This window comes from Strongylocentrotus purpuratus, unplaced genomic scaffold, assembly GCF_000002235.5.
Source record: "Strongylocentrotus purpuratus isolate Spur 01 unplaced genomic scaffold, Spur_5.0 spur5_scaffold_10, whole genome shotgun sequence".
Taxonomy (NCBI): domain Eukaryota; kingdom Metazoa; phylum Echinodermata; class Echinoidea; order Camarodonta; family Strongylocentrotidae; genus Strongylocentrotus; species Strongylocentrotus purpuratus.
The window spans coordinates 601,002-628,382 of NW_022145595.1; the positions used below are offsets into that span (position 1 = coordinate 601,002).

At 37.9% G+C, this 27,381-nt stretch overlaps 1 protein-coding gene across 1 annotated transcript; it reads right to left on the reverse strand.

The window, feature by feature from the left end:
- Window positions 1–7,710: 7,710 nt before the first annotated feature.
- Window positions 7,711–26,373, reverse strand: LOC587480 (gelsolin-like protein 1). Its single transcript, XM_030979037.1, has 11 exons — window positions 26,137–26,373; window positions 18,456–18,642; window positions 17,815–17,886; window positions 16,866–16,931; window positions 16,096–16,223; window positions 13,369–13,480; window positions 12,004–12,114; window positions 11,222–11,385; window positions 10,545–10,620; window positions 10,060–10,155; window positions 7,711–9,707 (listed from the first exon to the last, which is right to left on the reverse strand). The coding sequence occupies exons 2-11, from the start codon at window positions 18,615–18,617 to the stop codon at window positions 9,618–9,620; spliced, it is 1,077 nt and encodes a 358-aa protein (XP_030834897.1). The 5' UTR covers window positions 18,618–18,642; window positions 26,137–26,373; the 3' UTR covers window positions 7,711–9,617.
- Window positions 26,374–27,381: the final 1,008 nt, after the last annotated feature.

The window sequence follows — 27,381 nt, forward strand, 5'->3', positions numbered from 1 at the left end:
ACCTATATTCTGACATTTGCGTACAGATACCGAAAATTTTAACTGTGAACTTACGCTATAAGTTAAAAACTTTAAAGTGGTTAATAGAAAAGTGATTTCAATTAAGCCATTGAATCCCCAGTCACTTAGAAGCGCGTCGGTAGCTTGGTCGGCCATGATGTTGTGTTGTGGGTTGGAAAGTAATAACTATTAAGCTAAATAAATGTAAGTATAGAGACAAACAAAATGGAGCCTGCAGAAACACGTGTGGTTGCTTTGGTAGTTTAATCCAGACTCAATGTCCATGTGCTTTTACATATGTATCAATCTGTGTAGTCAACAAAAGACCCTTGCATACACTTGCATTGTGTATATGCATCTAATATGAATAACAATGAGCAGTGCCTTAACAGCTGCACTGCATTTCTAAGTGGCATGTCAATTTCAATTGCATGTTAGTTTCAAGGAACCTGTTTCTAAACATAACAATGTGAAATAAAGCCTTTAGCCAACACGCACTTAACTGGCACGAGACACATGACGTCATATGTAAACAACACTGTCTAAAAGCTCTCGTATAGTAAATATAGAAGTCATTAAATTTTAAACAACGAATGTTTAACAAAATTACTTCTGTTTCGAGCAACATTGTTTACAATTTGATCAACTGTTGTTTAAGATAGTGTACAACTGTAAGTGAACATCACTTTTTTAAACAGCGTTTTTACTGTGTATGGAAATTATAAACCTTGTAAGTCTGGTCGGAAGCGGAAACCATGGTTTGATGCAAATTGTGCTCGGTTAAGGGGTCAGTATTTTCATCTTAAAAATCTTAGAAAAATTGATAAATCTGATAGTATTGAAAAGGAATATACCAAAGTTAAGAAAATGTATAAAAAGGCTATTCGTTCAGCTCAAAACAACTTTGATATAAAAATCCACAGTGAATTAAGAAATCTTAAAATCAATCAACCACAAGCATATTGGAAAATTATTAATTCAGCTAACGGTTTAAGTAATGAAAAAAACCCAATTGAAATTCAATCTCTTGAACAACACTTTCGTAGTCTGAGCCAAAATCAAAGAGATAATGCAGATATATTAGAACCTGACCAAGTTCTTTCGAGCAATCAATGTATCAATCGTTCTATAAGCAGGGAAGAAGTACACGTCAAATAAATAGACTGAAAAACGGTAAGGCACATGGCGATGATTTAGTTCTAAATGAATTTTTGAAGTGTAGCACAAAGTCTGTTTTATCAGTAATCGTTAGGTTATTTAACATTGTATTAGAAAGTGGAATTGTACCATCTGAATGGACAATAGGGTTAATTCACCCTCTTTATAAGAAGAAAGGAAATCCTAATGATCCGAACAACTATAGAGGAATAACATTGCTTAGTTGTCTTGGCAAGCTGTTTACAGCAGTCTTGAATGAGCGACTTACGTCTTATCTCGAAGATAATGAATTGCTAGGTGATGAACAGGCTGGTTTTCGAAATGGTCATTCAACGCTTGATCACATTTTTGTTCTCCATTCAGTGATCGATTTATATCTCTCTTCAAAAGAGAGGGTTTATTGTGCATTTATTGACTACAAGAAGGCATTTGATTTGGTTGACAGGAGTTCTCTTTGGAATAAATTACTTAAGAATAATGTTGATGGAAAGTTTTTCAATGTAATTAAGCATAATGTATGCTCAGGCTAAGTCATGTGTAATTTCTGGTACAGAAAAGTCTTCTTTGTTTGATTGTAACATTGGTGTGCGACAAGGAGAAAATTTATCACCGATGCTATTTGCCCTTTTTTTAAATGACTTCAAACAATAATATTAGCGAAAAGTGTGGAGGCATAAATATTCTTCCTGACAAGATTGATGCAGCTGCGTATCAAAATGGTATAGATGTATATCTCAGGCTTTTTACATTACTGTACGCAGACGATACAATAGTTCTTGCAAAAACTGAAAGTGATCTTCAGCTTGCTCTTGATGCAGTATCTGATTACTGTAAAAAATGGTTTCTTCAAGTTAACACAGCTAAAACCAAAGTTGTTGTATTTTCTCGTGGTAAAGTTCGAAAAATTCCTATATTTAAATTTGATCATGATATTGTAGAAGTTGTTGATGAATACGTCTATCTTGGAACTACTTTTAACTACAACAACAAATTTCGTAAAGCACAAATTAAGCAACTTAATCAAGCTAGACGAGCAATGTATAGTCTATTATCTAAAACTTATCAACTGCACTTACCTATTGATATCCTCTTGGAATTATTTGATCAACTTGTGTTGCCTATTCTGCTCTATGGAAGTGAGATATGGGGATTTGAAGTGCTACATGATCTTGAAATTTTCCACATGAAATTTTGTAAGCAAGCCCTTTCTGTCAAAAAAAAACAACTGCAAATTGTATGGTACTTGGTGAATTGGGGAGGCTTAAACTTGAGAAATATATCGAAAGCAGAATGATAAACTTCTGGTGTAGGATTGTACATAGTGGACAGAATAAATTTTCTGGTAAGGTGTATATTATCTTAAAATTACTCTTTGAGAAGAATATATATCAGGCACCTTGGTTAAAAAAAATCAAGCTGACTCTGGACAATATGGGGATGTCTAATTTATGGGAAATTTGTGAAAATACTAGCTATGAGTGGGTCAAACAAACTGTGGAACGTCGATTGAGAGATTCTCATGCTCAGTATTGGTCTGCTTGTATGTACGATAATTCGCATTGTGTTAACTATCGAATCTTCAAACATTCTTTATGTTTAGAAAGATACTTAATCGATCTCATTAAAAGAGATCGGACAATATTAAGTCGTTTTCGCTGTGGCAATCATTACCTGCCGATTGTAGCTGGTAGATATTCAAATACTCCAAGGGAAATGAGGCTATACGCTGTGCAATTTGCAATCACTTGGGGATGAGTTTCATTACTTGTTTGTATGCCCTACCTTACGTTCAGAAAGAAAATTGTTTATTGATAAATATTTTATTGTAAGACCAAATACACTGAAAATGGGTCAGCTTTTTAACTCCAATAATGTACAAACACGTTTAAACTTAGTAAAATTCTGTCGAAAAATAATGCTTCGTTTTCATTAATTTAAGTATGTGCAAAAACATGTAATGAGTTCAATATTAACTTTATGTTTCTCTTTTTTGTCTTATATCAATTTATTAAATTGATATCAAGAATATTTTCAGTAATTCATTAATTCAGATATCAATTTACTGGAGCCAGTAAATTTCTTTTTCAATTGCTTCCATTAATTTCGTCATTAATTATCGTTTTAATTAATATTATCGTTTTGTTTTTGATTATTATTATTATTATCATCATCAATATTGTTATTATCATTATCATCATAATTTTTCTCACTATTGTCGATAGTGTTATTTTGTATGGATTAACATTAATTATATTTGTATTGTATATTTCACAGTGTTTAATTGACAAATTCAAACTGATTGTAAACTTCTCCAATACCCCAATGTGGGTGACATGAGAATAAATTGTCATTGTCATTGTCATTGTCATTGTCATTACTGGACCCCCAGCTGAAGCTCATTGTGACGTCATTTACCGTGTTTACACAGTGATCCGCATCGAGGGTTGAAGCCGGGGTGGTATTCTGAACATTGTTGTAAGTTTTGTGTTATCTTTTGTTGTATCTTCCAGAGATAACACAGCGCTAATATTGTTGTCAGTTGGTATTCTGAACATTGTTTTATCCCTGTGTTATCTCTTGAAGGACCGCCTCTATCTTATCTTTGACCATTGATGACACGCCCATTTTTATGGACCCTACCAATCAAAATCTATTTTATATAAGCATGATAAGTAGATCAACCAATAGGAATACTTTATGCCATATCTGAAGATGCGCCTAGCGCATACTAATCTTGGGCGTAATTAGTTATTTGAGCACTTATTACGCGCGTCATCATTATGCGCTGTTGAATGTGGATCATGAAGACAAATCACGCTTTCACTATATTGGTTAAGATGAGAGCATTAAAATAGTCCTATCCTAGCATTTAATTTCTTAGAAAGTTCTCATCTTTGATGTTTCCGGTCAACACATTATCTTCTTCTAACTCGTCTATTGGCACAAAGTTGGTTCTGGGCAAGAAATATTGCCGCCATTATATCACCACGAAAGATACAACAACCCCCTACCTGTTGTAAATATTGTTGTAAATACCATGCAAGATAAGATAAGATAAAAGATACAACAACTTTCAGAATACCAATTATCTCGACATTTATCTCCCGTGCGCATATGCAAATGAGGATTAAGCGCCATGTTATTACTAATAAGCACAATTACAAGCGCACCAAGCTATGAGCGCAGGCGCGGCCAATGAGATGAGAGAAAAGATACAACAAAAGATAACACAAAAGTTACAACAGTGTTCAGAATACCAACCAGGATACACCAGTTTACAGTTGTGTGCGCCATTTTAAACAAAGCCAATGACCTAGAGGTCATGTATTTATGCGTAAATTAGGATTGCGCCCATGCAAATTTTGATGATATCACTGCCCTACGCGCTGCGTTGTGCGCGCACATCATCATTTGCATGGGCGCAATCTTAATTTACGCATAAATACCACTGGTCAAAAGTTATTGGCCCCGCTTCCGGGGCCACTGACCCCGCTTCCGGGGCCAGTGACCCGAGATCAACTGTCTGCGCATGCGCACTGATACAACTGTAAACTGGTGTATTGAAGCCTCTAAAGCGCGCAAATGTGATCGTGTTTACACAGCAGGAAAAAAAAGGCGGCTTCAACCCTCGAGACGGATCACAATGACGTCACAATGCGGGGAATTTTACCTACATCAGCTTCAGCTGGGGGTCCAGTGACATACGCGCGGCCTATTTATACTTTTAAGGTTGCGCTTATAAAAGGAAAGCTATGCGAGCATATCAGTACTACCATTTTCATTGGCTGCTCACGTCGGCCCACCGGCTTCAACCCTCGAGGCGGATCAGATCCCGTTTACACAGCATAAAATTGCAGGGTTGAAGCCGCGAGGTGGGTTGAGACCTGCAATTCTGGTGGATTCAAGAGGCGGATTCAACCCGGCTTCAATCCTCACTGGGATCCCGTTTACACACATAAAATTGCAGGCTTCAACCCGGCTTCAATCCCCTCGCGGCTTCAACCCGGCTTCAACCCTCGATGCGGAACACTGTGTAAACACGGTAAATGTGATCCGTCTCGAGGGTTGAAGCCGCCTTTTTTTTCTTGCTGTGTAAACACGATCACATTTGCGCGCTTTATAGAGGCTTCAACCCCCTCGCGGCTTCAACCCGGCTTCAATCCTCGAGGCGGATCACTGTGTAAACACGGTATGTGTAAACACGGTAATTGTGAGAGGATTGGAAAGCGTGTGTATTTTTTGTTATAGGGGTGAGAAGACATGAGCCCCTAAGATTGACAAATGTTGCTGAAATGACATGATTTTCTGGTATTTGTTCTCAATTTTGTTGCAAGTCATATACCTTTGTATGCGTTTGTTGAAAAATTAGAAATTCCCGAATTTATACAGTCGGACGAAAAGGCTTCATGTCAGGGCCTGCAGAAACGGCTGGGCTCGGGGGCTCGAGCCCCCCTCACTTTTTGAAAAAGTATGTTACAGAGAAACAGAAAGAAGAGAGAGAGAAAAAATAAGTGAACTGCCAATGTCACAAATTAGGTATCAAAATATGCTCATCTGACCGTAATTAAATGCCTAAAACCCCAGAGCTTAAGGGGGCTCCGTCCCCGGACCCCACCAAGGACCCTAAGACGGATGCTCTTCTGACCGTAATTAAATACCTAAAAAAAAACAGCTTCAGGGGGCTCTGCCCCCTGGACCCCACCAAGTGCCCTAAGACAGGCCCCTGGATGCTCATCTGACCCTAATTAAATACCTAAAAAACCCGAGCTTCCGGGGGCTCTGCCCCCTGGACCCCACCAAGGGCCCTAAGACGGGATGCTCATCTGACCGTAATTAAATACTAAAACCCCTGAGCGTCAGGGGGCTCTGCCCCATGGACCCCCACCAATGGCCCCATGAGCCCCTTGACCCGTTGTACCGATTACCGACAAAACATGCCATCCATTATTACCGACAAATATATTAATGCCAATGTCCCAATGTCTACAAATTTAACCTCATAAACCCGGAGCCAGGTACTAAGATATTTTTCAGTTTCCTCCCATGCACGAAGCGCGGAAGCTTTGACACTTCATTAAGTTATTAGAGAAAGAAGACGATTCGTTGTACCTTCTCGACTTTTAATCCTTGTCTGAATTCAGTTTCCTCGACCCGCGCTTTGCGCGGGAGCTTTGACATTTCATTAAATTATTAAAGAAAGAAAACGAGTCGTTGTATCGACTAATCATTGTCTGAATTTTCAAAAAACTTCTGCATTGATATTGAACACGAGGATTGAGCAAGAATACCGGCACAGCGGACCCGACACAGCAAATTATTATCTATGCGTATCTTTCTTGCCCCCTCGACGTGGTGACTCCACCCAACATCCCTCTCTCACTCTTCCTCCCACCCCTCTTCTGTCAGGCTCTACCCCCTTCTCTCTCTCTCTATTCTGTTTCACCCCCCCCCGTTTCTTTTGTTTCCTTTTTCTCTTCTTTTTATTTCTTTTCTTTCTTTTCCTTTCTTTCCTCTCATTCCTCTTTTTCTTTTTTCTTTCTTCTCTTCTCTTTCCTTTATTCTTCTTTCATTTTTTCTTTCCCTTTCCCTCTCATTTTTCCCCTCCCCCTTTTCTCATTTTTCCCGACAGCAGCGCAATTTTTCCGACAATATCCCGACAGGTGGGGGTGTCGCACCCCAACCCCCCCCCCCCTCTTTTAGCGACGCCTCTGGTTGTTATCCCATTTATTCTTTTAAAAGAAATGCCACTCCTCATGCTCTCTTACCTCTCTTCTATCGTTGTTGAATTCCCTTTCATCTTTGTTCTTTCTCCTTTTACTCACAACAATTCTCTCTTCAGTCCCCCTTTTTTCCATCTCTTTTTTTTTTTTTTTTTTTTTTTTTGGGGGGGGGGGGGTTGGGGCTACACGCCTGGCAAGAGGGACCCCATATTATGCACACTGCAAAACTGCGTGCCCCCGCCCCTTTCCCGGTAAAAAAACACCTTATAATATTATCCCCCTTTCTTTCTTTCCCCTTCTCATTATTCTCCTTTTCCCCCTTTTCTCTCCTCCGTCTTTCCATCTTTTCTCTCCTCTCTCTTCCCCTTTTTTTCTTTTCTCCCCTTTTGTCTCCTCCCTCTTTTTTCTCGTTTTCTCCCCTTCCCCCCTTTTTTTTTTACCGGGGGGGGGGGGATGCACGTGTCCCCTGTGCCTCCTGAATCCGGCACTGAGAATAATTCAGTGCACTAGAATTATGGTTCATTGCAATATTTAGAACTTAAAAAATCAACAAAAATCGGTATGAAATGTGCGCCATTTTTCAAACGTCAAGAAAAAGTCCTCCACTTTTCCCCCTTCTCTCTTTTTTTTTCTTTCACTTTCGAGTCTCTCTTCCCTCTCATTCTTTCTCTCTTTCTCCCTTTCACTACCTACTTGTCTCCACTCCCCTCCCCTCTCCCTAAACATTCGAATCCCCCCCCCCCCCCTCGTTCCGTCATCCCCGACACTCCTTGCATACTTAACTACTTTGATCAGTATCTTTTATCTAAGAAAATGATCGCACAAGAACATCGAAATTCCCGCCACATTTATTCTTTATTTCTAGGAAGCTGAATATGCTTTATCATAGTAAATTATCAACAAAGACGTCATTTTAAATTAATGAAAAATAAAATTTCACATTCGAGTATGAGAAAGGCTTATCATTTTGAGTTAATTTCTCTACTGTTAAACTATATAGAAGTACGCATTCAATATATAGGCAAATCTTTTTTCAATGTATCTTCTACATAGATTTGTGAAGAAAAAATTAATCCCAGTTAATGTCCAACAAATAAGACCGACAATTAATTCTCAATCTGGTAAGGATCTTTAGCCAACTTCGTAATGTAATTAGACCTAATGCATTCGTCCACAGCCATAATTATCTAGGTATAATGACGCCAGGGCAACACTGCATTTGGGCACGGCCCAGCCAACTACTAATATAATATATCTCCTTAGATTTACAAGAGAGGTGGCAAAGCAAGTGAGCGGTAGATTTCTGCATTTCAACCGGCCCTCGCAAATGCATTTTTAAATGAAAACTTACCAAGAAAGAGATTTATAAGGGAGCACTGCCATCGAGCAAAAAGTGATAGCAAACTGTATAGTGCTACTATAGCCTTGAATTTAACAGTGTATTAAAACATTGCATTGCATTAACGGTGCATGCATGCGCGAAGAGGCTTCATACGCTAGATACGCTAGGTAGGTGCAACAAGTAGTATACCCATGTTTAAGAAAACAATTAATACACTGGTCGTTCATGTCAGGCAAGACTGATTTTTAAGTGCATGAAGGCACAATAGGTACTTTTCATGAAGTTGAAAGAAAAAAGAGTTTCATACCTAGAAGGATCATTACTCTTGAAACAATACATAAATTATTAGTTTAAAAGACAAAATAGCCAATTAAGCCCTTACTTTTCAATTATTGAAGGCAATTCTTATATACAATCTCATGATACCATTTCATACAAGAATGCTCTTCTAGGCTTATACAGAATACAAAATGAAATAAATAATAAATCGTCACCACAAGTTATAGTATGCAAATCCATATAAAGACATAAAAAGTGTTATTTTGATAAACATTTTAGTTTTCAAATATCATTGTTAGTCTCAATAAACCAAAGACAAGTTATTAGTTTCGATTTGACCACAGTCGTGATTGTATGGTCCTAAATGATAATACAGGGTATTCTATAAATTGCAAGGATAATGTTAAGTAATTGTCAGCCCAGGGACAGACTACATGAGACATTCTAAATATCTGCATGGTGTTGTGTAAACGTACGTGCCTTCAAGGAGCTTGACCATTTTTTTTCATTGTGCATGTGACAACACTAGGGGACCAAACACCAGAAAATTGTATATTGTGAAATTTTGGTATAACAATTTGAAATAGGCCTCTTTTTTAGAAGTCTATACTTAAAGCTGATTAATTTTGAATAGCATGATGGGGGGTGGGGGTGGGTGCATGTCCAGACACTTAACAAACATAAAGTCTTCTCTTATGAAATACTGCTTATAAACTTCTTCAAAGGTCTGTTTTAATTAACTGTCCGGATACACAACCAGTCCGGACACACAACGTCTTTGTATATATTGTGCAATTTTTGTATAACGATTTGCAAGAACTCTCTTCTTAGAAGTCTATATTTAAAGTTGATTAATATTTTATAGTACAGGATGTTATGACGGAATCATAAACATCAAAATTAAAAACTGTTTTGGTGATGAGACCTGAATTCAAGTTTGGCCTACCAATTAAGTAGACTGTAACACGGCCTCTAGTTTATAAATTGTTTAAACATGATTTAGACTCGAGTCAGCGTAGGGTATAAATGAACTACCCGTAGTAGATACAGGCAGAAGATTTTTTTTTCTCAAATTAGTGATCAGGTTTCCTCTAAGGTCGTCTTGGTTGCTAAAAGCTTTAGAAGGCCTTGATGAATTCAGCTGATTCATTGACCTCGGCAACGACAGAGATGGGCAACCAAGGTGTCTCAGTCTTGTTCAGGTAATTCTGTTGAGAGAAAATATAAGAAATGATGGCATGATGATACATGTCATACACAAAAGTTGAATTGAAATAAATTAAATTGATAAGGTTTATTGTGAATAATTAGAGATAACAGCTAGAAGCTCGCACATCTTGAATTAACAGCAGACCTGTGTCCCCTTTTTCTTTAAAAATGAGGGCCCCTTTTCATTTGTTTTTAATACTCTTCTTTAATTTTGTAATTCTTCTTTTCCTCCTTTTGTTTTTGTTCATTTTTTTTCTTTGTTTGTTTGTTTCTTTTTTGATTTTCAGATATATTTTCCGAATTGTACTCCCTTAAAATCCTGGATCCACCCTATACAAGATGGTAACTTACGCTTGCGTAGGATAGAGCATTCTTCCTTTCGTCAATGGTGGCTCCTTTGCCGACCCAACAGTAGACGTGTTCTCCAGTGTTAATCACATAGACATCCTGTAGTAGTCAAGATTGTTTGAAACAATGTGCAATGGCATATGTTAGGAACTTACAGTAAGAACTAAATTATTCATAATCATAATTTTATTTATTTTCTATATATTTTTGTTAATGTTTTTTTTTAAGCAACTGAAAGCCGCCTCGGATAATATGCAACAGGAGTTACATGCAGTTTTGGGGCATAAATGCATGTACCCATACCATAAGACAGGTTTTAATAGTGGATCTCTGACATCAACTCCTGCAGGGTCAATCATCAAGTCTTACATCATCTTACCATGCATACAGATAAATGCATGCCCAAAGCCTCCCGCTTCAATAAAAAATAAGAAAACATTGACGACATCTTGACATTTTTTTCATGAGCAGCTGTGTTGTTTACTTACATCGGATGTCAATTTATCCTTGCTGATTTCACCGTCCATTGCTTCCATGTCCAAACTGCCGTCAGCATCACTGATCCTGTAACAAAATGTGAATCAGGGTGATCAGAACAAAGTGTTCAAGAAAGGTCGGGTAAACTTAATCCAATAATTTTCAAGGATGGTCTTTGGATAAGGTTAATCTGCTTACATGTACATTTGTGAAAATATCCCCATACAATCAGACAATGACGGAGTGTCGATTGTTGCCTTTTTTTGGACTCTCATCTTGGTATTAAAAAGTGTCATGTCGAGTTTTTTGTAAATTTCCTGTAGGTTCTTCAGAAAGTGTTGGGTAAACTGGACCCAACACTTTGGTGATAAGAGGGATGTATTTAACAAACGTTACACCCGACCCTTCGAGCTTTAAATTATTTACAAAAGTTTGTGTGAGCAGAATTAGATGCGAAGATCCGATGGAACAAAATAAGCCCCAACAATACTATCACAACAACCACCAACATTTAACACAACCCCTTCAAAACCAATATCATGGGTGTGTTTCATGAAACCGTTTTAAGTGATTCCCTGACATCCCATTGAAATGCTATTTAAATTATCACGCATTTCACTTGGATACCAGCAAACTTGTGCTTGATGACGTTTTTGTGAAACAATTAATGCCCAGCCATCGATCTTACCTGAACATTTTCCTCTCCCCCTGCACTGCACTTGTCTTAGCCTTACTCTCGCCGTCTTTAAGGGGTGCGAAGCAAGGATGATCCTCGGAGGTGCTGCTCTCTTCGAGGGTTTCAACACGGCACTTGCCTCGTGATCCCTTGATCTTAGCTGCCTCCTGAGCAGCCTGAAACACAAAAATAATAGGAGCATGAATGGCATAGCTAGTTGAGACTGATAGTTACGACACCAGAGTTCATTCCATGTTGGTCAGTCATTTCATGGAGAGTCAAACATTTCTCTCCCATAGAGATTGTACATGAGAAGGAACAATCGGAAAGTCCATCATGATCTATCAAAGATTTCTCTCCCATAGATGATAGAGATTACATGAGAATTAAGGAACAATCGGAAAGTCCATGATCTAACCCAAGACTATGGTAGACGGTGATATCCAGTACATGTTAGCCGTAGCTAGATGAGAGAAAGTTACATCATCGGAAGTTGGTTCTGACTGGTAACTAATTTCACCCAGCCCTAAGTGGTTTCCTGCAGATTGTATTATGGAGCTAGGGAACAATGTGAAGCTTCATGATTTAACCTATAACTAGCTACCCTCTACATGTTACAACTAGACCCTATAACTAGCTACCCTATACATGTGCATTGTGTGTTACAACTAGACCCTATGTCTCTCTCTCAATACGCTATCAAATCTTGTCAACATTTTATTTTTAAAGACAGATCGAATCACCCTTATGAGCTTGGCCGGGAAGAAGGTCGATATAAAATCTCAAATTATTACCTTAAATTTTTCATCATGACTGCAGCTGGAACCGTTCCACTGGTAAATCATCGCTCCAAGATCCAAGATAAAGACATCACCAGACTTTAGATTACCTTTCTTCAGAGAGACCTGAATAATGGACAAAATAATAATAATAATAATAGTGGGTTCTTGTATAGCGCTCATGTCTGTCAGATTTGACACTCCCTGGCGCTCCACATGCAGTTACTACCCGGCTTAAACATGGCTACCATAATAGGGCACGAAATCATTCCAAGGAATTCCTGCCAGGTACCATTTTACTTCACCTGGGTGGAGTGTGGCACTATCGTAGATGAATGTATAGCTAAAGGACATTAGTGTCGTTATTTTTTTTGTTAGAACACTATTATCCAGGAAAGGAGGTACAGTTTGACTTGCAGGCCTTGATATTACTCCTTCCAGGCGCGGATCTACGGGGGGGTTTAGGGGGTTTAAACCCCCCCCCCCTTGGGCGGTCAAAAAAAAAAAAAAAAAAAAAGGGGAAAAAAAAGAAAAAAAAAAAGAAAAAAAGAAAGAAAAAAGAACGCACGCTGGAGAGAAACCCTTTCAAGTGCAAATATTGTGAGAAGATATTCAACTCATCTGGTAACTTAACCAAACACATGATAACTCTGGATATAACTGTGTATTAAACTGTTACTTGATTTAAAAAGACGTTATCATGCACTGCTTTTTATGGTCTCCATTGTGTTAATAGATGCCAGGAAAACATCACTTACGGGGTTCAAATAAACACCCCAAAAAAAATCGGCTCGCCGCTTCGCGGCTCGTGGACGATGCTCCGCATCGTCATTATTTTGGTCAAACCCCCCCCTTAGCAAAAAGCTAGATCCGCCCCTGCCTTCTGTCTGCAACACAGATCTGTAGTGTCCGTAACACTGGCTCCTACTCTTTTCTACCCTCGATATTGAAACTAAAACACAATGATGCATTTAATTTTATACTTTATTACATCTAACTAATATTGTTGAAATAAAATATTTTTAACCGCGAACCATGTGATCCACAGTACGTCACCGCGGTGACGTATCCACTAGACCACAACACCTCCACGTAAATACAAACAAAAATTGAATCAAAATTTGACAGGGGAAGCGGTAAGAGATGACAATGGCTTAATTTTTAACTTTATTTCAATTTGAACTTTGAGTTCTAATTCAATTAAAATGTTTATACCGATTCCAATTTGAAGTTTAGATTTCATTTTCTATTCAAAATTTAGTATCATTCTACTAGCATCTTACGATCAGAAAATTCGCTGATGGGAGTATATAGGCCATATCAAACCCAAACAAAATCCCGTTATTGGTATGAATTCAACTAAAATGATATTTTATTCACCTGAGTACTTGTGATTTTCTTGTCGGACCCTTTCTTCACATGGAAAAGACGCGGTTCGTATTGCTCTGGTAGTACACGTCTAAAACCAGTGTCAGCACCACCCTTTAGAAGCCTGCACAATTGACAGAAAACAACAAATAAATAGGAAAACAATTTAGGAGACTATAGTAGCTAATACAATCAATATCTTTATCATAATAAAGTTATCTATTGATGTGATACAGATTACACAATTATTAATATTAGCAGTCGTAGTAGTAGCAATTGGTAGTCAAATAACAGTATTATTATTCTTATCATTATCATTATTTTATTATTATCACATATATTTTACATGTATGATAATAGTACAAGGTTTTGGGGCCTTTCGACGCCGTAAATTTTCATGTACTGGAGCATATGAGAGATCCCAGGAGGTTGAGGATAGACTAAACCATAGCGTATTAAAAGAGATAGTTGTGACATGCGCATCTTCACGTTCGCAAGAGGGGTCGTAGGTTTAATCATGTTGCTCTTTCACTTACAATCTCTATGAGAGGGAACTATTTGGAGCTTTATGAAATGACGGACCAATCAGAAACAACTTCCGGTATACCTACCAGGTATAAGTATCTCTCTCAAGTATAGCTATGGCCTGAAAGAAGGTAACCTACCGGGTAAGTATCTCTCTCAAGTATAGCTATGGCCTGAAAGAAAGTAACCTACCGGGTAAGTATCTCTCTCAAGTATAGCTATGGCCTGAAAGAAGGTAACCTACCGGGTAAGTATCTCTCTCAAGTATAGCTATGGCCTGAAAGAAGGTAACCTACCGGGTAAGTATCTCTCTCAAGTATAGCTATGGCCTGAAAGAAGGTAACCTACCAGGTAAGTATCTCTCTCAAGTATAGCTATGGCCTGAAAGAAGGTAACCTACCAGGTAAGTATCTCTCTCAAGTATAGCTATGGCCTGAAAGAAGGTAACCTACCGGGTAAGTATCTCTCTCAAGTATAGCTATGGCCTGAAAGAAGGTAACCTACCAGGTAAGTATCTCTCTCAAGTATAGCTATGGCCTGAAAGAAGTTAACCTACCAGGTAAGTATCTCTCTCAAGTATAGCTATGGCCTGAAAGAAGTTAACCTACCAGGTAAGTATCTCTCTCAAGTATAGCTATGGCCTGAAAGAAGTTAACCTACCAGGTAAGTATCTCTCTCAAGTATAGCTATGGCCTGAAAGAAGGTAACCTACCGGGTAAGTATCTCTCTCAAGTATAGCTATGGCCTGAAAGAAGTTAACCTACCAGGTAAGTATCTCTCTCAAGTATAGCTATGGCCTGAAAGAAGGTAACCTACCGGGTAAGTATCTCTCTCAAGTATAGCTATGGCCTGAAAGAAGGTAACCTACCGGGTAAGTTTCTCTCTCAAGTAGAGCTATGGCCTGAAAGAAGGTAACCTACCGGTTGAGTATCTCTCTCAAGTATAGCTATGGTCTGAAAGAAGGTAATCTACCGGGTAAGTATCTCTCTCAAGTAGAGCTATGGCCTGAAAGAAGGTAACCTACCGGTAAGTATCTCTCTCAAGTAGAGCTATGGCCTGAAAGAAGGGAAGCTACCGGGTAAGTATCTCTCTCAAGTATATAGCTATGGCCTGAAAGAAAGTAACCTACCGGGTAAGTATCTCTCTCAAGTATAGCTATGGCCTGAAAGAAAGTAACCTACCAGGTAAGTATCTCTCTCAAGTAGAGCTATGGCCTGAAAGAAGGTAACCTACCGGGTAAGTATCTCTCTCAAGTATAGCTATGGCCTGAAAGAAGTTAACCTACCAGGTAAGTATCTCTCTCAAGTATAGCTATGGCCTGAAAGAAGGTAACCTACCGGGTAAGTATCTCTCTCGAGTAGAGCTATGGCCTGAAAGAATGGCCTGACACCTCAATCAGGAAAAATGAGCCCAGAATAACAAAGTTCTGTTTGTTTACAAAAATGCTTGCATTTCCATAATTTGATTAAACGAGTTCGTTTTCACTGGCTGCCTGCCGTAGCAATAAACAGAGTTGACAAAAGACTAAACTCTGTTTCGTTGAAGATCAGCCATGCATCAGGTCTTTCGTCTTTTTTGTGCATGGCTGATCGTCAACGAAACGGAGTTAAGTCTTCTGTCAACTCTGTTCGTTGCAACGGCAATAAGCCAGTAAAAACGAACTCGTTTGATTAAATTATGAAAATGCAAAATGACTTTTCGGTTTCCTCTCTTCAAATTGCTTTTAATCACTAATGCGTGAAATGTGCATCGTATGAGTTGCACCAAATGAAAGAGGAGGATCTAAGCTTTCCAAATATGTGTCATTGATTAATTATTATTGTGATTAAGTTATGATAAACATCCGTTTTCTGGGACGCACTGTATAAGGTGGTCCCTATGGGTACATTTTCCTTGCTCATCCCCCCTCCTCTTTCTCTCTCTCTCTTTTTCTCTAGGCTCTCTCTGTCCTCGCTTTATTTCCCCTCTCTCTTTCCATTTTCTCTGATGTTAGCTATTTTATTACAAAAATATGGTAGCGGCAATCTTGATATTTTGAAATGTTTTTTTCATCTGCTCTAGCTGCCAGTAGATTTCCAAAGTTCTCATTATATAAGTAGTAGTAGTAGTAGAAGTATCTTCGCATTATAACAATTTTTATCATCATCATAGTCATGATTATCATCAATATTATCATCACTAGTAATCATTAGGAAGAAACAAATAAAATCTTACATGAGGGATGCGAAATAGGACTTGAAGAGCGCACTTTCGTGCCCTTGAACCTCTCTATGCTGAATGGGTTTATCATCCAAAAGTGTATCCAGCTCAACGGTCTTGTATGCTGCTGTACCATACTCATCCTACACATTTACAGAGAAGGTGGATTTTAAAGGAAAAGGTAAAAGGGGAAAAATGAACCCAAGGGCAGTTCAATACCCTATAACTTGTACATCCCACAGAAATGATGTTCAGATTACGTAATACATCATATGTTTATGGTTTTCTATTTGAAGATCGTTGAGAACTGGTCATGCGACTGCATGTGAAAGAAACTGTCAGGTTGTTCAGAAAAGTTGATTAAGTATACTCAGAAAGTTCTGTGAGGTGTTGGTTTCAACATTCATAACAAATAGACCTAATCTTACTCAGAATCATATGACACTGCACATAGATCATATTGGTTTGTTCTTGGTGATGAAAATAGTAATACAGTACTTAAATATATTTTGAATAACAACGTTTTCTTGCAAAGAAATTGTTTGAATGCAGCATTCATAACACCCTAAGATCATGGTTTGTACATCATGTACCAGTAAACTACACTTGGGTGGAGAAAGACAACTGTAAATAAACTGCCTTGTCTCACAATATACACATGAGTAAGGATATGAACCCTAAAAATATCAATTAGAATTGCACATCAGGGAATAAGGGAATGGAGTACAACAGTGCTGCCTCTGCATTAGGACAAAAGAAACTGCCATTTTACAGATTTAACCAACCTGCGTGGAATATTTTCCAATCCAGAAGTGGACGTCATACTTCAGCGCATCACCCTCTGGATCTTTCTATAAAAAGAAAAGTGAAAAAAAAAAAGCGATGGATAATTGGAACTCATAGTTATTCATCGTTAAGGTCAGCTTTATCCATCCCTTTCACACAACATTATGTCTCATCAATCCTATTCCCATAATCTCCAGTGGCTTATCTAGACATTTATCTCAGGAGGGAAAAAACCTCACAAGTTACTGTGATGCATATACTTCTAGATCTAGTATAAAACAATTCACTTTTTCAGGACCTTAGTTTGCATTATCAGGTTGGAGGGATCACCTTTAATGAATGACATATTTTGAAACTATCATTCATTTTGTTTGTTTCTTGACTTGAATGATTCCCAAATCTGTTCACTAAAACAAAACTAAAACGTAAGTTCTTCCAGAGCAACTGTTCCCAATTTTCATAACCACAAAGTTTTGTACAAAGTTACTTTAATAGAAGGGACTGTACCTGTGATTTACAATTGTTTGAAAATCAGAGGTATCTATCAAGTCATGCTTTAATGAGCACGCTTTAACGACAAAATGACTACGTTTCAAAATTAAGATTATCATTTCCTTAGTGTGATATGACAGACAGTCAAATTCATGACTGCCGGCGCTGTGTGTGCTTTAATTGGACTGCTTAATAATCTCTGTTTTTCTTTAAAGAGGAAGTCCATGCACCCTGATATCAAGTTGGTTTAAATAAAAAGCAGAACGATGAGGGAAACTTGTAAACTCTTACACTCCAGAAATAAACAGGTTGGTCTTAATTAAAATAAAATGATGTCTTGATTCGAACAGATCAAAATATAAGTGACATTATAAGTAGACTGAGGGGTCATTTACACAATAAAAAAGGGGTTAAACATGCACGTCAGGTGTGAATGGGCCTTAATTGTAAACTTACATAGGTATTGAGGATGATGTAAGAATCGCCATTGAAGAACTCTCCATATTGGTCCTTCTCCCAATTGGTAACCTGTTCATAGTGATAGCCAAGAGAATTAAAGATTATTATTTCTTTCATGTTATTCATATTGGCCCTTTATCTGACCTCTTAGACTTCTATTCATATCATGACTATTATTATCATCAAATACATGTAGACTACTTTCATCAACATAATCATCGTCATCATAAGTAGGCACATGGACATCATCCTCCTCATTATTTGTTTTAATTATTTTGTATTAGTATAAGTAGTAGAAGTAGTATTAGTAGTAAAAGTTGTAGTAGTAGTAGTAGTAGTAGTAGTAGTAGTAGTAGTAGTAGTAGTAGTATAGTAGTAGTGGTAGTTATAGTAGTCGTAGTATATAGTAGTCAGGATAGTTAGTAGTATAGTATTTTGTTGGTGTAGTTGTAGTATGTTTTGAGTACTTTTGATTGAGTAGTTTAAGTCCTGGATGTGCTTGTAGTAGTTGTAGTAGTATTATATTAGGCCTAGTAACAATGGTCGTAGTTGTTGAGGTGGTGTTTGAAGTAGAGTAGTATCTTAATGATTAATAATAAAGTAAATACTATTTTCAAAATTTAGTCTGGACCTAGTACCTTGAACTTGACGATCCGCCAAATCTGGAGGCCGACTTCCTGTCCTGCCCCCTCCCAGGCTGGTTCAGATTGTGCACTATCCTTCTTCATTTTCTTCTCAGTATCCGAACCAAAGAGTGCGAGGTTCGAATCCTGCCAGTCATACTTCTTCGCCGTCTGCATGTTTGCTAGTTGTTTTAGAAGTTATCTGTACCACAAAGAAGATTGATTTTTATTCTCAGTTTGGTTTATTGAAGAAAAGACAAACGCAACCATCCTGACTCATTATATTTGAGTTTTAGGTACTAATATAATATTGGATAGTGTAACTTTGTCTCAGATTCTGAAACAAAATCCTGGATTTAGCTCATGCTGCAATGATAATTATAAACCTTTAGGTCAGTCAGGAACCCCGTGACTTTTACAAGCCGATCGCCCATCTGATTAGTGTGACAAGTCGAAATGTTTCTTAATTCTATTTTTTGAGGAGGTCTCTGAATGTTGGGATCTATGTCTCTGAATAAGGAGATCCCTTTAGTGTACTTCTGAGGGGATCCCTAAAAGGAGAAGTCCACTTTGACCTTGAGTCAGAGAGGCTATAGGGTAATATAGAGAGAAAGGATTTTTTGCCACATCACAGGTTGAGTGGGATGAGCATAGACCATGCAATATGCATCTACTCATGACTTAGGCGGTTTGATTTGCCAGAGAAGCTAACTCTGAGTAGAACTTCATACTTAAAAGTATTTCTGCAGCATCTATGAGGTCTTACTTCATCATTTGGTTGGAGATGGCATTTGGTTGGAGATGGTTCTAGCTAGTTGGGTCTAATTCTAGTCTCGGTGTCTCAGTTTCTCCTCGAGAGCTCAAGAGGGGGTTGATCCATCCTCAAAATAATACCACATGAAACTCTGAATGACTTTGTCGTGTGTCATTTGTGCCTGCTGTTACATTAGCAAGATATTTATGATTGGAAATCGAAATCAAATTTTGCGTTTTCCTAACGGTTTTCATAACACTACAGTCCATTGGGGGAAACGAGTATGGAAAAACCGGTCACTCAACGTTGTTTACTTTTATGAGGCACTTCTTGATCATTTTGGAGCGCAATTTCTTTATTAGGGCCTCAATATTACACCACATCACAGACACTGATAACACGTAGCGCCGTGCATCTCAGAGTTAACATTGTTAAATGATACCTTAAACCAGGGGCGTACGCAGGATTTTTTTAAGGGGGGGTTTAAACAAAACAAAGGGGGGTTTTAGGGGGTTTTTCTTTAAAATACACACATAAAAAATGCCAAAGGGGGGGGGGGTTAACCCCCAAAACACCCCCCCCCCCCCTGCGTACGCGCCTGCCTTAAACTCAACTTAAGTTTACATTGACACAAGACTTTTTTTTTTTAATCACCACACATTGGGTCTTTATATAAGTGGAAACCTATTAGGAGGAAGGAAAATTAGATGAACAGAGGAAAAAGAGAAAGGGTTGAAGAAAAGAAAGTGCCTGTACGTGAGTATGTGCGTGTGTGTGCGTGTGTGTGTGTGTGCGTGTGAGGATGAGTGAGTTGCATATTGTAGTTGGTTTTGTTTGGGGTTTGGTTAGTATGGGAAGGGGTTATAATTTGTTTTATATTATTCATAGCTGATATCAATCAGTTTTTCTTCAATCGTAATTAATGAATTGCACGTGTATATCGAATTGATGTAATTATGTTATGATGATGAAAAAGCATTATTTTGAAGAATTATTTGTATTTCTTTTATATTGAATGAAATAAATCCCAATAAGCTTCATAATTCCGAAAGTAGTATAGGACTCATTATTAATTCCGAATGTTCGTAATGCTGTAAAAGAATAGAGAATTGTGAAAGAAAAGGTGTGGATTGGATCAGAAAAAGTTGATCATATAGCATGTAAGTATTGGTGTGTACTGCAAGTTTCTGGAGTCATCAAAATCATCCTAAATTTGGCCAAGTCTTGGTAAAGTAACAATCACTGTACACAGAAAGATGTATATGGGACAAAACAAATGGTGTCGGGGCTAGTACTACCTTGATTTCCTTATCTGTATATGCTCATTACTCAGCCAGTATACATTTTCTTCCAAAATTGTTTGGCACATGACATTTATTTGCAATCTTGTACATTCAGTGTAAGTTTCGTTAGATTCTGTGAGAATTCATTTTCTTTTTTTTTTACCAGAACTCATGTTTATCTTTAACACAGGTCACTTGCAAGGGCGTCAATCGGGGAGGGGGGAGACGAACCCCAATGATTTTTCCTAGGGGGGGGATCATAAAATGTCTTGTTTTGACAGAAAAGAAGGGGACCACCCATATTGTTTTTATTTATTTATTTTGTTTACCTAGCGCTCACACTACCCATCTGCTTATTCACCGGCTGTGCTCAAGCTAGGATCGACGTCCCACTTGTGAGCAAATGAGAGTTGTTGTTTTTATTGAAAAAAGATTTCCAGCAAGTTTTTGTGAGTTTGTTTTTATTTTTCTGGTTCAAATAATCAATCTACTGCAGGAAGAAGAAAAAAATCCAGAATGACTTCACGCCATGTTCTCTCAACATACAATTCCCATACTAGAGCTCAAGATAAGCCTTAAAGGTACTATGTCCCATTTGCAGGCCAAAAAAATGAAAAGGTTAAATTCCAACGACATTTGAAAGATAAAACTAATTTAGAACTTCCCAAAAAAGGTGGGGCATGAAAATGTCTTCAAGTGGGAAATTAACGACTATTAGTTGTCAAATCGACTTAAGAGCTATAGAGCCAATAATTAATAGTCTTGATTTTCAGACCATTGTACCGTATGGTCATACGTTTTATGCTGCGCAAAGTTTCTATCATTTTAATTTTGGCCATCACAAGAAGTGGGTTATTGATTTAGACAAATGCTCATGTACCCTTTTACAGCTCATTTTATGTATGTTATTACCAAAGAAAAAGAAAAAGCCAGTCAGTCACTCAATAGTGTCTGACAGTGAAGTGTAGCAAGTAAACGGGTTTCCTTGCATAATTTAAATATTAGGACACTGCTAACGTTTAAATTTCACAGATAGGATATACATGACATATTCATAATTTCTGCAAAGTTCTACAGAATTTGAGGTTGGCTGCAAAAGGGACATAGTACCTTTAAAGAGTAAGTGAGGTGTGTGAGAGCGGAAATAATTTGTGAGCTTTTTTATTCTTTACGTTAGTGTGGGAGTCATATCCTAGAAAAGAAATCTACTGAAATGATTGCTATTCAAATGCTATTGTATTCGCATTATGACAAGAATTGGCGTTTGGGCCAAACTTGTATGTAAATGCTGCGTGTTTGTTTGTGTAGTCTTATTTGTACATTTTTTGTGTACAGTAAGTTCATCTGACTTTCAACAATACTACGTCCATTTCTTTATCATTTTTTCATTTTTTCCAAAACTTCACAGCGTAAATTATTATGCGCCATTTATTTGTCAACATTTTCCAATTAGTTTCCAGATTTCACGATGCAATCGCATGATCAGAATCCAACTTTATCTTTAAGGTTGGCCATATCGAATAGAAGATATCAAATGTATACGGGTATGTAGTGACGAGAGCCACTCTCATAAATCGGCATACCCAATAATAGCATAGAAGCAGAAAGGAGGAAGTAATGTTTTTATTATTAATTTGCAAAATGACGTCCATATACGGTTCATAGTAATACATCGGCAATACACTGATACGGGAAATATATATGCACATACACACATACACACACACACACACACGACACTGGACTACAAAGAAGACTTTTTGTCAACAATGATTAACTCATTATGTACTTTAGTAATGACGTCACATTTAAAGATAAAACTTGGTTCAGGTCATGCAAATACATTCCAAGGAAACTCTGGAAGCAATGGATTTGGAAAGGTTGATCATGTTCTCATGGTAGTTCATAGGAATTGATGATAACGTGAGGTTTTGGCGTGATCAAGAGGAAAAAGAAATTGACTCGTGCACTCTTGTTGAATATCACTTGCATTGCACACATAAATGAACATAAGCTACTTACCAAAGAGTTTGGTTCAATTAAACTTATTCACCTATATCTCGTCACAATAAGGGAGTTTACAGATAGCACATGGTACAAATGACCCCAAATATCCACAGATCTTTTACACATGGAGAAGTTCCACTTTGAGCATCTAAGAATAATAACTGCCAAATTCCTAGATGTGCTTCATGAATACCTTTTGTTTGCCCTCTTGAAAAGAATACTTCCACCTGCGTATCTTAGAATGTACCATTAGTGCATAAATGAATAATGTTACATTTACTTTCATGAGCGCATATCCAGTATTCATCTCTGGTGGGTTTTACCTTTTTGATACAAATGACCTTTATCTGCCCATGCGCAGATTGTATCTTTAAACTCCCTTATTCGAATTAAAGGGCATTCGAAAAGCAATCCCTACTAGGATTCTTCAATTTAGTACAGTCAAGGAGTTTTAAGAAATGGGAGTCATATCGACCTCATTCCCTTTGTACCATCTTCGATGCCGCCATGAGAAAATATGTCGGGCATGTGCTTAATTGGATTTTCCTTGCAGATGCGTAGAAAAAAGATTCCTGCCTAGCTGCAAACGAACGGGCCACTTTCAAAGGGAAATATGCTTTTGTAATGTGTTTACTTTTCGCTACCACTCGTCTGATAATACGAGCAGGACACAGTGCATACCTTTACAGGAGGCAAGCGAAAGGAAATGGGGCAAAATTTCCTGAAATATCAAAAATTACTCGATTTTGCATACAGTGTGTGGCAGGGGCGGATCCAGCCGGCGGCAAGAGGGGGGGGGGGCGCAAATCTTGAGAAAATATTAAGCGGCGAATCAGCCAGCCGGCGATCGTCGAATGAGCGGGGGTGGGGAGGGGTGGATAGGAGCAGTTTTTTGGGAACTTTTTTTGTGCCGACTTAGCCGGCCGGTGAATATTAAAGCGGGGGATGCTGGAGAGGAGGACCACTAATTTCTTCTTCTTTTTTCGAGGGGGGGGGGGGGTGAAGCGCCGTTTTAGCATGACTTTCTTTTTAACTCTCACTTTTACCTATCCCAGATAACCCTAAGTTTTTTGTTGCTGCTTTATATGTAGTTGATAATGCATGATTAAAATAAATAGAGAGAGAGAGAGAGAGAACCACCATCATTATGCAATGGTTCAGGGTTTTTGTAATGTACATTTGAAACCATTTCTTAGCGTCTCAACCCTTAAAAAATAGCGAAACTATTTTGGAAGAAAAGCATTATACTGAACTGAATAAAGAATAATAACTTTATATTGGCTCATACTTATACTGATACGGGCTAAAGACAATGTGGTATCGGCACAGTAAGATCGGGTATTTGTATAGAAGTGTTCCAAAATGACATTCTGATAATCAACATTTTGTCCTGTTATCATATATATATACGAATTTATATACAACTGATCTTTATGATTTCTTAACGTGACACAGCTCCTTCTCCCCCTGCAAATACAAAAAGAAGACAAGGTTATTTATTAAAAGGATCATGCGACAAAATGATAATTGTGATTCAAATTAATGCAAGGATTTTGTTGAATAAGCAATGCTTTTCACCAGACTCTTCTTTGTAAAAACGACTTTTACTAATCTCAGCCATGCAATTCTGCCACTGTGTTGTAAGATCACTTTCAGATTAGGAGAAGTATATTCTTTGATGAGTATTTAAATTAAATGGAACGTCTCAACTCAGTAAGCATGGCTGAGATTTGTAAAAGTTGTTTTTACAAAGAAGATTCTGGTGAATAGCAGTGCTTATTCAAACAAATATTCGCATCAATTTGAATCACAATGATTATTTGTCGCTTAATCCTTTTTAATGACCTTGTTTTCTTTCTCGTTTGCAAGGGAGAAGAAGATTTGTCAAGTTAAAGACATCATAAAGATCAGTGTTGTATGCGTATATACACAGGCCCCGCGGAACGTTTATCAAAGTGCGGGGGGGGGGGGCTAAAGTATTTATGATCATGTAGAGGGTAGCGAGCGTAAATTGGTGTGGGGATTCAGGGGGCGGAGCCAAAGGAAGCTCAGGGGTTTTAGGCATTTAATTACGGTCAGAGAAGCACAAATATTTTGATGCCGCATTTGTGTCACTGGCAGGAATACAGTGGGTGTGTCACGCCCAAGCTTCTCCAGCCTGACGCACAGTGTTGCATTTCTTTTTCTCCTTTTTTTCACTACGGACGGGTTGACGCTCAGAATATTACACAAATCAAACCGAGATTGCTCCGAGATTATTACTAATCTGCACTGATAACAAGTTCTGTTCAGTGTTAATAATTTTCAGCTCGTCAAGCTTGTTAAGATTTCAGCTAAGCAATTTAGCATTATCTATCCTCCGTGAAAACCTATCATTATAATGAAAGGGTCTCTTAACCCTAATAAGGCCGGGGGCCATTATGGCCCCCCTACTCCACGATTTTTCTGATTGTTCGCATATGGATGGCGCCCCGCCGCCCGCTGACTTTTTTCTTTAGAGTCTTGCGCATCTTTTAAAATAATTGTTTTGAAAATCGGACCTAGAGTTACAAGGTCACGTGACCTGTTGTCTTTGCATGTCAGCCCGAAAATTGATAATTTTCTTGATTTGTGTACAAAACATATTGAAATGTCATATTTCCTATAAAAAAATAGATCAAACATTGGTTATCGGGTCTTGTTTAAAGTTTAGGTGGTTGTTTTGAGAGTCAAAATAGTTGATTTGTAGTTAGAAATGAAATAAAACAACAAAAACAATAAAAACAAAAAAATACATAAAGTTAAAAAAACAGTGAAATACATAAGAAATTATCAAAACAAGAGATAACATGAGAAATAAGCTGGCTCTTCCAAATGTTTTGTCCTATTATTATTCCAAATGGTCTAATGAATATATGTAGTGAAAAAGAATGCTTAAATATGAATAATATATGATTTATGGGTAAGAATGTAAAAATTGTATGACCTTATTTGCATAAATTACCATAAATATGCAAATCAGTGATTTTTTCAAAAAAATTGAAATAATCATAGTATTCTATACACTTCACTTGACATGCGTGCAAATTTTCGCGGAGATCGGCCGTTTCACAGCCGAGATCTAAAGGGGGCCATAATGCCCCCCCCCCCCCGGTCCGGCCGTACCAAGACCTCAAATAGCCCGGGTTTTTTTTAGGGCTAACAAGTTGCACGTTTATACACAAATACCAGAGACATTCAATCCCTGCAAATAACACGAATAAAGCATCATTCTTCCCATCTACCATCATTGAATGGAACCATTTAGACGAAACCACCATAAACTCCACATCAACCAGCACACTCAGGAAGGCCATTGACAGAGCCTTCTATGTACCCCCGCGCCCTCTCTCTCTCTACCGATGCGTTTGTGCCCAGTAGGGCCCTGCATCGTACACATCCAGATCCAGATCAATAATAAACGGGCGCGGGCGAGAACGATTTGGGCGTTGGCTACATGGTCTCCGACAAAACAAAATGTAACTGCCTGAAAATAACATCTACAGCTACAAAGAACGCATGAAATATAAGAAATCATGAAATGGTTACTCAACTAGTTTAAATATCTGTTCACAAAATAGACACCAGTACACGGGCGACTTACAGAGAATGTGAAATGTTACAACACACTTACCCGCACAGTCAGAAAAAGGTGGACTCAGTTTGTTCAGCTCCGTACTTCCTGAATGAAATTCGAAGTCGATGTGCACAGTGTGTTGAAGAGCTTTACCTCTCCGCCTGAGCGAAGACCTTGTCAGACGATTTATGTGTGTGGAGTTTGGAGATTGCCGGACCTCTTTCTTATTGTATTTTGTACGGAATCCAGCGGCATACAAGAGAAGGCCCGCACAGAGGTAGCTCATGCATGCAGTCTCTACCTTCAAGGATTGGCTAAATACCAGGTCCATGATATAAGGGAGTTTACAGATACAATCTGCGCATGGGCAGATAAAGGTCATTTGTACTAAAAAAGTAAAACCCACCAGAGATGAATACTGGATATGTGCTCATGAAATTTATGTAACATTATTCATTTATGCACCAACGGTACATTCTAAGATACGCAGGTGGAAGTATTCTTTTCAAGAGGGCAAACAAAAGGTATTCATGAAGCACATCTAGGACTTTGGCAGTTATTCTAAGATGCTCAAAGTGGAACTTCTCCATGTGTAAAAGATCGGTGGATATTTTGGGTCATTTGTACCATGTGCTATCTGTAAACTCCCTTATTACTGTCCAATGGTTTATTAGAGCATAATAATAATAATAATAATAACAGGAAAAATGTATCTAGCGCTTGTGACATAAACGTTTCAAAGCGCTGTACACAAATCAAAATTACTTCGAGAAAATCAATATTTCTAATAGAATTAACATTACTCAAATTACCATGAAAACAAAATATTACTAACACAACTTAACAAAGGTTAAATTCCGACAGCATTTGAAAGATAATACTAATTTAGAACTTCCCTAAAAAAGGGCGCTTGAAAATGTCTTTGAGTGGGAAAATAACGACTATTAGTTGTTGATTTCGACTTAAGAGCTATAGAGCCAGTAAGTAATAGTCTGATTTTCAGACCTTTGTACGTTTTATGCTGCGCAAAGTTTCAATCAGATTAATTTTGGCCATTACAAGAAGTGGGTTATTGATGTAGACAAATGCTCATGTACCTCATTTTATGTATGTTATTACCAAAGAAGAAAAAAGCAGGCCAGTCACTAAATTGTGTCTGACAGTTATGTCTAGCAAGTAAACGGGTTTTCTTGCATAATTTGAATAGTAGGACACTGCTAACGTTTAAATTTCACAAGTTCATTTTATTTCCATTTCTCGTATAAAAATACATTTAACAATACATTATACATATAAGCAAAT